Below are 14,226 nucleotides of genomic sequence, written 5' to 3'. Positions count from 1 at the left end.
TTCACGACTCAGAGAAACCATGAGAAAACAAGTATTTGTTATTAAAACCAAACAAAACATCATATATTTCAGCATTATGGACAAATATTATAATCAAAAAATTAGCCTAAACAAAACTATTTTCCCCCAATCAAAAGATCAAAATGATTCCTTACCTGCAACACTGTGAACACCGTGCTTACATGAATAGCAAAATACAGCACACCAATTACAATGCATACTACTAGGTCAGATTGTAAACGCTCACTCTGTGGAAGAAAACAGAATTAGCCAACAATTACATAAAATTTTAAAAATATGTATTTTTTATTCCCAACTGGCAAAATATAAGAAATAATTTTTCATTGACCCTATTCTTCTAGATAGCTCTTATACATAACAATTGGCTATAAGTCTTTTCTTCTTCAATTTCCTGATATCTTGGTTTAATACTGCAATACCAAGGAAATTAAGCTAGTTCCACACATGGAAGGAAAACTTCCAAACTCTTTCTATGAGGCCAACATTACCTTGATTCCAAAACCTGACAGAGACCACACTAAAAAGGAGAATTATAGACCAATTTCCCTGATGAACATGGATGCAAAAATCCTCAACAAGATATTAGCCAACCGTATCCAACAATACATTAAAAAAATTATTCACCACGACCAAGTGGTTTATACCTGGGGCGCAGGTCTGGTTCAATATCCACAAAATAATCAACGTGATACATCACATCAATAAAAGAAAGGACAAGAACTATATGATCTTCTCCATAGATGCAGAGAAAGCATTGGACAAAATACAGCATCCTTTCTTATTAAAAACCCTCAAAAAAGTAGGGATAGAAGGATCACACCTCAAGATCATAAAAGCCATATACGAAAGACCCAACGCTAATATCTTCCTCAATGGGGGAAAACTGAGAGCTTTCCCCCTAAGGTCAGGAGCAAGACAGGGATGTCCACTCTTGCCACTGTTATTCAACATAGTATTGGAAGTCTTAGCCGCTGCAATCAAACAACACAAAGAAATAAAAGGCACCCAAATCGGCCAGGAGGAGGTCAAACTTTCACTCTTTGCACATGACATGATACTCTATATGGAAAACCCAAAAGATTCCACCAAAAAAACTGCTACAACTGATTCATAAATTCAGCAAAGTTGCAGGGTATAAAATCAATACACAGAAACGGGTTGCATTCCTATACACCAACAACGAAGAGGAAGTGAAATCAAGGAATCAATCCCATTTACAATTGCACCAAAAACCATAAAATACCTAGGAATGAATCTAACCAAAGAGGTAAAAAACCTATACACTGCAAACTATAGAAAGCTTATGAAAGAAATTGAAGACATATAAAAAAAAAAAAGGGAAAAATATTCCATGCACCAGTATAAGAAGAACAAACAGTGTTAAAATGTCAATACTACTCAAAGCAATCTACATATTCAATACAATACCTATCAAAATAACAACAGCATTCTTCACAGAGCTAGGACAAATAATCCTAAAATTTGTATGGAACCAGAAAAGACCCTGAATAGCTAAGGCAATCTTGAAAAAGAAAACCAAAGCAGGAGGCATCACAATCCTGGACTTCAAGCTGTACTACAAAAGCTGTAATCATCAAAACAGTATGGTACTGGCACAAAAACAGACACACTCAGATCAATGGAACAGAACAGAGAACCCAGAAATGGACCCACAAGTGTATGGCCAACTAGTCTTTGACAAAGCAGGAAAGAATATCCAATGGAATAAAGACAGTCTCTTCAGCAAGTGGTGCTGGGAAAACGGGACAGTGACATGCAGAAAAATGAACCTGGACCACTTTCTTACACCATACACAAAAATAAACTCAAAATGGATGAAAGACCTAAACGTAAGACAGGAAGCCATCAAAATCCTCGAGGAGAAAGCAGGCAAAAACCTCTGTGATCTTGGCCGCAGCAACTTCTTACTCAACATGTCTTCAGAGGCAAGGGAAACAAAAGCAAAAATGAACTATTGGGATCTCATCAAAAAAAAAAAAAAGCTTCTGCACAGCGAAGGAAACAATCAGCAAAACTAAAAGGCAACCAACAGAATGGGAGAAGATCTTTGCAAACAACGTATCAGATAAAGGGTTAGGATCCAAAATCTATAAAGAACTTTTCAAACTCAACACCCAAAAAACAAATAATCCAGTTAAGAAATGGGCAAAAGACATGAATAGACACTTCTCCAAGGAAGACATCCAGATGGCTAACCGACACATGAAAAAATGCTTAACATCACTCATCATCAGGGAAATACAAATCAAAACCACAATGAGATACCACCTCACACCTGTCAGAGATTCAGAAATATCCTACTATATTTAACATGAAATGTCCTTTGACAACATGGAAACTAAAGCCAGAAAAAACTGAATTCTATTGTGAGGCAGTTTTGTACTTCTAAAGTTTTCTGAAGAATGTGTTAACAGCTCAAGTTCAGTAAAGGTAAGTAGTATAACTCATGACTGATATAAATACAGTTTTTCACAAATGGAAATAATCTAAAATAACTTAGAAAAAGAATGTTTTATGCTATCTCCATAAAGCTGATAATTACTAATACATAAATTCACTAAATTAGAAAAATTTTAAATTACCATATTTTCTTAAATATATTTAATTAGTACAGATAATTGCTCTCCCCTTCAATCTGAAAAATAAACACACACACACACACACACACACACACACACACTTTTCAGGTTGTTCTTGAGAAAGAAAATACACTAAATGACTAGCAGATGATTTACAAGGGCATAGTTTTTAACAACAAGAACAACACAAAATCTGATTTATTTTAATACTCATCTTTCAAATCCCAGTTTAACCTGAATAGGATTAAGAATTCTATAAACAATGAAATTACTTCATTTCAGCTAATCTGAAAATGAATGTTTAGCACACTGCTTTAATTACATAGAAACAAACGTGGAGGAATGAGCATTTCATTAACAGGTTAAAATCTGACATAAAGGTAATCAACAACATACAACTATACAAACATTTTCTCCCAGTTACAAAAGGCCTTCATGAGACAACATGATGAACTGTCTAAACTTTACATATTTCAGGTGATTGTAAAAAGTTAAGACTTACAACAGAATTTCTAAGTTTTTCAGGCAGTGGATCTTTTACTTCAGACAGAGGATCTTCTGGATTTTTCTCTTCTGTTTTTGGAAAAATCTTAGATTGCACCAAAGAGCTTGAAATTTTAAAAAATGAAAAAATAATAAAAAATACATTCATAACCTGAAAACCAGTACTTAAATGAAAACCAGTACTTAAACTTATGATAAAAAATGAAGTGTTTCAAGTACATTTAGTCATTAGCAAATGAAAATGCCTAAAAAATTTAAGATGTTATAAATAAGCATACAATGAGAATATTTTTATTAAAATATAGTTTTAATACTTTTTAGGAAAGAAAACGCTAATAACAAATATTCTCAGCCAAATTGGCTAGAATGTTCCAAAGTTAATATATTTGAAACTTAATATAGATTAAGTGAACGGTACTTTGACAAGGCAGTGGGAAAGTTAAACTTGAAAGAAATGTGAACTTATATTTCTTTAATTCGATAACAATTGATTTTACTTACAAAAGTACAGAGGGATCACTGCTTTGTCGACTGAGATGATAGGATATTGCCACTAATAAACCACAAAAAATGGAGAAAAGTACTGGAATATGCTGGCCATCCCAAGAATCCTGTTGGGGGAAAAAAAAAGTTTCACAGAAAAATCTGCTTCTCACTTATCATCTATCATACAGTCCTTTTTTGTCAGTATTTTGGAGGAAGATAATTAAATTCAACAGAAACTTGCCAGCTATATTATTAATTGCATTTTATTCCACATAAATTTAGATTTATTATTTTTTAATGAGCTAGAATTTAGCTAACTAGATCACCTTCAGATAGAAATAATACATTTGCTTCTGATATGTCCTGCTGTCCAATTCTTTCATATTTTAAGTGGTATTAAGCTTATGGTAAGCTATGTTCTCCCTTTAGAAATACCAAGGAACTTGGTACACCACATGTTTGATTATATATAATAATAAATCAGGGAAAAGGCAACAGATGGTACAACACATTAGGTACAAAAGAATATTCACACTGGTGTGCTTTTGTCCTGTTACCTTTGCTCATAATATGCCATTATATCTTCCAGAAAGTTGAGTAGGCATTCAGTGCTCTTGAATAATGAACTCCATATTCCCCATAATAAATAATGCAAAGGCTAGCTTCTAAAGCCAACCAAACGTGGATGTGGATATGTCATGTCATGTCTGCTCACTACAATTATCTCTGGAGTCTACTGGCATGGGAATTGGCAGACAGTAGATAATACTGATAAAAGGAATAGTTAGAAGTTCTTAAGTATGGCCTATGACGCAAACAGCACTCTATTCCTTCTTCTTTCTCTGGGGATTCAAGAAGGGAGAATGGTAGGAGTGGAAATCCAAATTGTATTTTATTATACAACTTGCTTCCCCCCACCCCATTTAATAACAGTCTTGAAAATTATTACATATCATAATATACAGACCTTTTTTTAATGGCCACATCAAAATATCATTATCATCATATTGAACATTATGTGTCAAGCCCCATTCTTAGATCTATGCTAAGTATTTCTTAAACAAATCTCACTACCATCCTTGAAGATATGTTCTATTGCTCCCCAATTCATAGGTGAGAAACTTAGGCACTTCTAGAGGATACAAGTAATTTGTTAAGTGGTAGAGCCAGGAACTGAACCTCCAGATTCTGGATTTGCTGAGAAGGAAGTTAAACAATATAGAAGAGTTTGAGAATGAAAGAGAGATAAATACATAAGGAAAAAAAGAAAAAGAGAAAACAAAATGTATGTAGGAATAGCATTTGCACAGTGATAATAAGGGAAACATATGAGGTGTACAAAAGAGATAAGGAAGACCATAAGGTAGAGATGTGGGGTGAGAAGTGAAAGATAAGTTAAGCCTACAATGGCCATAAAGCACAGTCCATGGGTAATACCTAAAATTTGACAAAATATAAGAAGTGTGAGTTAGTTAATTAAACATAGGGAGGTAAATACCAAAAGAATCAGCTCAAAGAACTGAAAGTGGTAACTCTGAGGCAGGGATAAACAGGTAGGAGATTTTTGTTCCTAGCGATAAGTCTTGTAGAAATACCTGACTCTTTGAAATATATACAAGAAAAACTTTACTAAACATTAAAACTAGGGGTGCCTGGGTGGCTCAGTCGGTTGAGCGTCTGACCCAGGCACCCCCAAATTTAGCTTTTAATGAGCTAAAAAGTTCAAGGAAAAATGGAAGAGTAACACAAGGAAGCAGAAATCAGAAAATAATAATGTAAAAGTCCATATGAATGAATAGATAAAAAGGAAAACCATTTCTAAAGGCATGCAGTGATGTCTCCCAATGTGTCTAACTGCCTAGAAGCAACTACTGTTGTCAATTTCTTGTATATTCTTCCATAATTACTCTATGTCTATACATACAAGTCATTGGTGTGTAATATTTTTTAATGTTTATTTCTGAGAAACAGAGCACAAGCGGGGGAGGGGCAGCAAGAGAGGGAGACACAGAATCCGAAACAGGCTCCAGGCTCTAAGCTGTCAGGATAGAGCCTAACGCGGGGCTCAAACTTGTGAACTGTGAGATTATTACCTGAGCCGAAGTTGGACACCAACTGACTGAGCCACCCAGGCGCCTGTGTGTGTTTGTGTGTGTTTTTAAAGCACAAAGGAAACATCCATTTTGGGGCATATACCTTCCTTCTGATTAAAAGAAATACATTACCTTCCTTTTTATTGAAAACACACACATATTCAACCTTAAAAAGGAGGAAAATCTTTTCATTTGCAACAATATGGATGAAAGTGGATGGCATTATAATAACTGAAATAAGCCAGACAGAGAAAGGCAAACACTGCATGGTGTGTGTGTGTGTGTGTGTGTATTTTTTTTTTTTTTTTTTAACAAAAAGTGGAATTTATAGAAACATAATACAAAAGTGGCTGCCAGGGATTGGGATGTGGGGGAAATAGGGACAGGTTGGTAAAAGAGTACAAACTTTCAATAAAGGTCTAGATGGAGGGTGCCAGAAATGAGTGAAGGTAAAAAGGTATAAACACTTCCAGTTATAGGGTAAGTCATGAAAATGTAATATAAACCATGGTGACTGTATTTAATTTTTTTTAATGTTCATTTTTGAGAGCGAGAGAGAACATGAGTGAGGGAGGGGCACAGAAAGAGGGAGACACAGAATTTGAAGCAGGCTCCAGGCTCTGAGCTGTCAGCACAGAGCCCGACGTGGGGCTCAAACCCACAAACCATGAGATTATGACCTGAGCTGAAGTTGGATGCTTAACCAACTGAGCCACCCAGGCACCCCTGTGGTAACTACATTTAATAACACAGCATTGTGTGTTTGAAAGTTGCTAGGAGAGAAGGTCTTAAAAGTTCTCATCAGGATATACATTAAAAAAACCTTTGTAACTGTGTGCTGAAAGATGTTAACTTGACTAACTGTGGTGATCATTTCACAATACATACAAATATCAAATATACACTGGAAACTAATATAATGATATATGTCAATTATACCTCAATTAAAAAACTAAATAAAAATAAAATCATTTTTTAAAAAGGATAAGGTCTAAGGCTCTACTGTGTAACAGGACTAGACCTGATAACACTGTATTATATAATTGAAATTTGCTGAGAGTAGAACTTAAATGCTCTCACACACAAAAAAGGTACGAGGTGATAAATGTATTAATTAACTTGATGAGAGAAATCCTTTCATAGTGTGTATGTGTATCAAATATCACATACACTTTTAGTAGCTTACAATTTTGTCAATTATACTTCAATAAATCTTGAAAAAAACCAAATGGTTTCTCTTGAAAATCATTCCATATTAGCACCTAAAACTCTGTTTTAAATCTGCAGGTTTATTGTAATGGGTGACACCTAAAAGTAAAATGTCTAATGGAAACACCACATCCAATAATGAAGGAAAATAATTTATCTTCCTGCCTGCCTTTAGGATACAAGGTTCTGGTTTGCAGTTTTCTAATTGCTAGATAATTATAGTTAAACAGCCCTTTGTGCACTGGGCTAGAAAAGTTATCGCACTGCTGTGACTGCAACTTCTAAATAACGACTCAGTTTCCAAAACAGGACTCAAAGCACAGATCTAAAACCTTTACGCCACGATGGTTTACAGACAGTAGAGAAGCCTGCATTTGGATTTCCTTGCCTCTAGTTGCTTCCTGGCGTTAGCCCCATCAAGTATTTCCCTCTCTACTGGGTTTTCCCTCTCCCCTTATAAATGTAATCAAGTCTTAGATCTTTCTAAAAAATAAAAACTTGAGGGGTGCCTGGGTGGCTCAGTCACTTAAGCATCTGACTTCGGCTCAGGTCATGATCTCACAGCTGGTGGGTTGAAGCCCTGCATCAGGCTCTGTGCTGACAGCTCAGAGCCTGGAGCCTGCTTCAGATTCTGTGTCTCCTTCTCTCTCTGACCCTCCCCATGCTTGTGCTCTGTCTGTCCCTCAAAAATAAACATTAATATATATAAATAAATAAATATAAAAACTTGGAAACAACCTCCACTATGTAAAAATTTCCCAACTATATTTTAGAAAGAGTATCTTACAGGGCACCTGGGTAGCTCAGTCGGCTGAGTATCCAACTCTTGATTTCAGCTCACTTCATTGATCTCAGTCTGTGGGATCGAGCCTCACTTTGGGCTCTGTGCTGAAAGCAGGAAGCCTGCTTGGGATTCTCTCTTTGCCCCTCCCCAGCTCACATGTGCACACATTCTCTCTCTCGAAAAAAAATTTTTTTTAAGCTCTTAAAAAAGTATCTTACCTTAATCCTTAATATTTTGCAAACTCAAGCTTATATTAATCTAGCTTCCTCAGCCAAAACACCAAAGAAGCTGTTTTATTGAAGTCACCCATCACCTATTAACTGCCAAATGCAATAAAAGCTTTTTTTCAGACAATATTGCCCCTGAAGTTTCCTTTGTGGGATTCTGTTCTATCCATCACTTAAATACCGGCATTTCCCAGGGTTCTATTTGCATCCATTTCCTCGTATCAATCCAGGTTAGCAGTCTTTTACTTACACTTTAATGAATTCTAAATCTTTTAACCATTACCTCAAACCTCTCTACATATCACTTCCTACTACGCATCTCTAGATACCCCATAAATATCAACAAATAAATGTGTCCATATACGTGAACAACCACCTTCCTTGCTAAACTCAAAGATTTGTAATCTTAGGCACAAGTATCTCTATCTAACCATTTGTTCAAGCCAGACCCTACCCAGAAGTCATACTGGACCCTCTTCTTTTTTCTCATTATCCATAGAGTCCCTAAATATATTCACTAAATCCAATTTTAGTTAGGTCCCTCTTAATTTCAAGATTGCAATACAACTGACCCACTTCTGATCCTTCCTGCTTATATTTCAATCTCCTTCACACCAGAGACCAAGTAATCTCTCTGAAATGCAACACTGATTATCTCTTTACCTTACCTTGAATATTCGGATGGCCTTTCATTTCCACCCCAAAATGTTCAGGATAAAAGATATTTCATAATGCAGCCATTGCTTTCCTTTCCAGCCTTACCAAAAGCCATCTTTCCACATGTACCCAAACCTCCAGCAATTCCAAATTATTTGCTGTTTCCTGTACATAACATACTTTCTTTACAACTCCATGGCTCTTCATCCCTTGTCTCAACTAACAAATTTCTATTTGCCTGTCAAATTATTAGCTAATTTCTATTTGTCTGTCTTTGGAAAATTATCTTTAATCCCTTTTGACTGAATGAGGTAGTATCTTAACTTCTGTGCCTGTACCACTCTGTTTTCATAGCCTTCCTCATCCTCTACTGAAAGTGCTGGCTGACTCATTAATCATAGCTAACATATAAGCAACTTAAAAGCAGGAAATGGTGTTTAGCACAGTACTGGGCACACGGTAAATACTCCCTAAATGCAAATGAATAAATGATGGAAGAAAGGATACCATGAGGCACTTTTCTTAGTCCTTGCAACCCTATCATTCTCTGATTATCTTGCATTAATTATAAAAAAACAAAAAAAATAACAATGCCATGGGTTACGAGTTGTGTACAAGAAATCTGGGGCACCTGGGTGGCTCAGTCAGTTAAGCATCAGACTCTCGATTTCAGCTCAGGTCATGATCTCACAGTTCGTGGATTTGAGCCCCACATTGGGCTCTGTGCTGACAGTGCGGAGCCTGCTTGGGATTCTCTCTCTCCCCCTCCCTCACTGCCCCTCCCCCCACCTCAAAATAAATAAACAAACTTTAAAAAAAATTTTAGGAGTTGTTTACAAGAAATTTAAATTTTTTATGTTTACAACTTGGTGATAATCTTCATTTAATTTTATTTCGAGAGAGAGAGAAAGAGAGAGCATGAGTACACAAGCAAGGCAACAGCAGAAAGAGAGGGAGAGAGAGAGAATCCCAAGTAGGCTCCTCAGTGTCAATGCTGAACCTGATGCGGGGCTGGATCTCACAAACCATGAGATCATGACCTGAGCTGAAATCAAGAGTCCAAGGGGCGCCTGGGTGGCGCAGTCGGTTAAGCGTCCGACTTCAGCCAGGTCACGATCTCGCGGTCTGTGAGTTCGAGCCCCGCGTCGGGCTCTGGGCTGATGGCTCAGAGCCTGGAGCCTGTTTCCGATTCTGTGTCTCCCTCTCTCTCTGCCCCTCCCCCGTTCATGCTCTGTCTCTCTCTGTCCCAAAAAAAAAAAAAAAAAAAAAAAAAAAAAAAAGAGTCCAATGCGCAACTGACTGAGCCACCCAGGTGCCCCTGATGGAGCTAATTAAGGCTCATCCAGATCCTTCTAAACCAATAATGACATTAAATTTCGCTGCATAAATTTTTACTGGAATTATCTTAAATTGCAGTCCTCATGCTTGTGCCTACACATTTTAAGAAATCTTGATATGAACAGTAGTTACATTTTGTATTTTGTTATTACCATGCCCACCTCTACCCCAGACCAACCTAGTTCTAATAATGTTTCGAATTTTGACCTATAATTACCGTGTGGAAAAGGATTTACTTTTTTTTTTTTTTTTAAATAAATGTTTATTCATTTTTGAGAGAGAAAGCATGAGTTGGTGAGGGGCAGAGAGAGAGGGGGACAGAGGCTCTGAAGTAGGCTCTGCGCAGACAGCAGTGAGTCTGATGCAGGGCTCGAACTCATGATCCATGAGATCATGATATGAGCTGAAGTCAGATATTCAAATGACTGAGCCACCTAGGCGCCCCCAAAAGATTTACTTTTAATAATGGGTAACTATGAAACTGCTTTTGAATTCAAAGTAAATGAGAATGAGAATAATATTCAACACGTGAAGATCATGGAAATTAATGCTAAAGTGGTCTGAGGGAGCATGGGGAGAGGGAGGCTTAAATCATTATTAGTCAATTTAAAACAATCTCCATAAAGAAAAATAGCCTTAAAGACAAAACCATACTACAATGTACCACTCACCTTTAAAGCCCCATAACACAATCCATACAGTAAGGCTACCGCCACAATGCTACAGATAAAACTGTAAAGGGCTGCAAGCAAGCTTGTAGTGGCTAGAGGGGAAGGGAAAAAGATTTAGTATTTTATAAACATTTATGGAAAACACATCTGAAAAGGTCACTGAAAAATATTTACAATGGTATAATATTGACCACAATGAAATATCTACTCATTTCACTTTTAAAAATTCAGCTATGTCATCCTATCCTTTCCAGAGATTTTGAAACGACAAAGATGTACTATCCACAATTTTTGATACAAGACAAAATATATTCACCTTGTAAGTAATGAAAATTTACACATGGCAGAAGAAATTGGACCTATATTATGCTTCAAGAATGTACCTTATTATTTACAGAAGTATGGGAAAATGAAGCTTGCAGGGGCCTAAAAAGGAACTGGTGATATATTAGGTATTCACTAAAACTATTAGTCTCTGTAAACAGAATGTGCATTACCCAAAGAAGTAAATTTATATTCTCATGTGTTAATTCTCACAAAAAAGTACAGATATGACTAATTACTAACAACAACAACAACAACAACAACAACAACAACAACAAATAGATCCACCTCCTCAATAAGTGGTGCTGGGAAAACTGAACTAAGTGCAAAAGAATGAAACTGCACCACTCTCTCACACCATACACAGAAATAAGCTCAAAATGGATTAAAGACCTAAATGTTAAGACACGAAACCTTAAAACTATAAAAGAAAACATAGACAGTAGTCTCTTGGACATCAGTGTTAGCAATATTTTCTTGGCTCTGTCTCCTCAAACAAAAATAACAGAAGCAAAAATAAACAATTGGGACTACATTAAACTAAAAAAGCTTTTGCAGAGTGCAGGAAACTAACAACAAAACAAAAAGACAACCTACTGACTGGGAGAAGATACCTGCAAAGGACATATTCGATAAAGGGTCATTATCCAAAATATATGAGGAACTTATACAACAAAGCACAAAATGGGAGAAAAAAAAGAAAATAATTCAATTAAAAAGTGGACAGAGAACCTGAAGAGACATTTTTCCAAAGAAGATATACAGATGGCCAACAGACTCATGAAAAGGCATTCAACATCACTAACCATCAGGGAAATACAAATCAAAACCACAATCGGGTATCACCTCACACCAGGCAGAGTGACTAGTATCGAAAAGAAAAGAAAAGAACCAGTGTCAGTGAGGATGTGAAGAAAAGAGAACCCTCGTGCAACTACTGATGGGCTATAAATTGGTGCAGTCGCTAAGGAAAACAGTATGGAGGTCCTTTAAGAAATGAAAAATACCATGGGATCCAGTAATTCCACTTCTGGGTATTTACGCAAAGAAAATGAAAACACTAATTCAAAAAGATATATTCACCCTTATGTTTACTGCAGCATTCTTTACAATAGTCAAGATATGGAAGCAATCTAAATGTGCACTGACAGATGAATGGATAAAGAAGAGGTGTGTATGTATACTATGGAGTATTATTCAGCCACAAAGAAGAATGAAATACTGCTGTTTCCAACAACTTGGATGGGTCTACAAGATATTATCCTAAGTGAAATAAGTCAGAAAAAAGACAAATACCATAGGATTTCACTCGCATATAGAACCTAAAAAACAAAACAAACAAAACACAGAAACAGACTCGCAAACACATAAGAAACTGGTGGTTGCCAAATTGGGGGAATGTGCAAAATAGGTAAAAGGGATAAAGAAACAAACTTCCAGCTAGAAAATAAATAAATCACAGGGATGAAAAGCACAACATAGGGAATATAGTCAATAATATTGTAATAACTTTGTAGAGTGACAGATGGCAACTGCGTTTATGGTGGTAAGCATTTCTCAACGTACATAATTGTTACATCACTGTGTGGTGCACCTGAAAGTAATATAATATTCTATGTCAACATACAACAATGCTTCAATAAAAGATTGAAAAATTTTTTTTTAATTCTGTTCTTACAAGTGGAAAAAATAGGTCCAATGGAATTACTAATAATAAGGACTAGGGAATGGCTAAGATAGCTATCTTTTATTTTTAAAATATAGATAAAATATAGATTTTTGTTAATAGTGATTTTACATAGTAAACATTTTTAAAACACCTACAGGAAAAACTTTTCTTTAGGAGATATTTAAAAAACTAACACCTTGCACAAGTTTGTAACCGACCATATAATGACTACTATAAATTACCTACTCGAAGCCCTCTCCATACCCTAAATACTGAAACTGTCTTCCACCCATTAAGTTCTGCTGAAATTCACACTCCTTCAAAAATTTTTCGAAAATTTAAAAAATGCCCTAGATACATATCAACATAGGAAATGCTTAGTTTCTATTTAAAATTTAAGCCACAACAACATTTTATCAACATAAAGAAGTCTGAAGAGAAATGGACCATAAAAGTTACAGTAATTTCTTACCCTTTCAATATGTTTTCCCTAGTTGTCCACTCATCTTTCAAGTAAAATTTTAAATGGTTAAAATAAATAACAATGTATTTTAACCACAGTGTCTGCCAATAAAATTATTTTCAAGTTCTGCAAACCATTACCTATTTCAGAGTAATACTGGCATGGTCTTTCTCATTTTCAAAATAAAATACAAATGTAAGAGGGGAATAAATTTCTAAGTATATCAGTTCACAGCCACATATTCTACTCTAAAAACAGATACTTCTAAAAATCTTATCTAGTTAAATACTTTTACTAAAAGCAGCTGGTTTTGATGTTCGCATTCTAAAGAAATAATAAAGCTCTGAAACCATATTCAGAGACATACCAAATATATACACTAGTTCAAAATCCAAATACATTGGCATGTGTCAGGGGTCAATCCATTTGGGATAGATAACTTTTAAATATTTCATACATCTATACAGATTCTACCTAAACTCACTACAGCTTCTAGTTTTTGACAATAGAACGCCATCACTTCTTACAAAGTAACTCCACTATTCCTGGATCTTTCAATAAAGTGGCAGACTTTACTTTTTTCTATCTACAAATTAATTCCTGCTCAGTCTTTATCAAATAAATGCCTTTTTTCTTTCTAATTGAAATCCTAAAATGAAAACTGGAAAAGTATTTTAATGTTCAGTTTATTACTTAATGACCTGTAAAAGTAATACTGTAACCTGTTGTGTTTAAAAGGAAGTACTCACCATTACCACCAAAGATATGAATATCCAATTGTTCACAAAGGTACATAACAAACGTATTCACCTGAGGCAGGAGACCAATGAAAAACACTATTGGGAAACAGAGTGTAAACACTACAGAAGAAAAGAAAAGCATATTAAAAACAGTATACACATCCATCCTTCTGTTCATTTTAAAATCATAAAATGATTTAAAAAATCCAAAATGAATATAAACTACTAAGCAATTAAAAAAAAATTTTTTTTTCCAACGTTTATTTATTTTTGGGACAGAGAGAGACAGAGCATGAACAGGGGAGGGGCAGAGAGAGAGGGGGACACAGAATGGGAAGCAGGCTCCAGGCTCTGAGCCATCAGCCCAGAGCCCGACGCGGGGCTCGAACTCACGGACTGCGAGATCGTGACCTGGCTGAAGTCGGACGCTTAACCGACTG

At 35.8% G+C, this 14,226-nt stretch overlaps 1 protein-coding gene across 8 annotated transcripts in view; it reads right to left on the bottom strand.

Moving 5' to 3' along the window:
* PCNX1 (pecanex 1) overlaps positions 1 to 14,226 on the bottom strand; it is a 166,495-nt gene that overhangs the window by 40,148 nt on the left and 112,121 nt on the right. For all 8 annotated transcript variants that reach the window (XM_045451397.1, XM_045451400.1, XM_045451399.1 and 5 more), the window contains 5 exons: positions 13,796 to 13,906; positions 10,591 to 10,682; positions 3,627 to 3,736; positions 3,124 to 3,229; positions 156 to 248 (listed from right to left, as the gene is read on the bottom strand). In XM_045451397.1, the coding sequence (XP_045307353.1) occupies positions 156 to 248; positions 3,124 to 3,229; positions 3,627 to 3,736; positions 10,591 to 10,682; positions 13,796 to 13,906 (512 nt within the window). The remainder of the gene's footprint in view (positions 1 to 155; positions 249 to 3,123; positions 3,230 to 3,626; positions 3,737 to 10,590; positions 10,683 to 13,795; positions 13,907 to 14,226) is intronic.

The sequence above is a fragment of the Leopardus geoffroyi genome, chromosome B3 (assembly GCF_018350155.1).
Source record: "Leopardus geoffroyi isolate Oge1 chromosome B3, O.geoffroyi_Oge1_pat1.0, whole genome shotgun sequence".
In the NCBI taxonomy this organism is placed as follows: domain Eukaryota; kingdom Metazoa; phylum Chordata; class Mammalia; order Carnivora; family Felidae; genus Leopardus; species Leopardus geoffroyi.
Note: the sequence above shows the minus strand (reverse complement) of the source record. Positions and strands in the feature narration are given on the sequence as shown.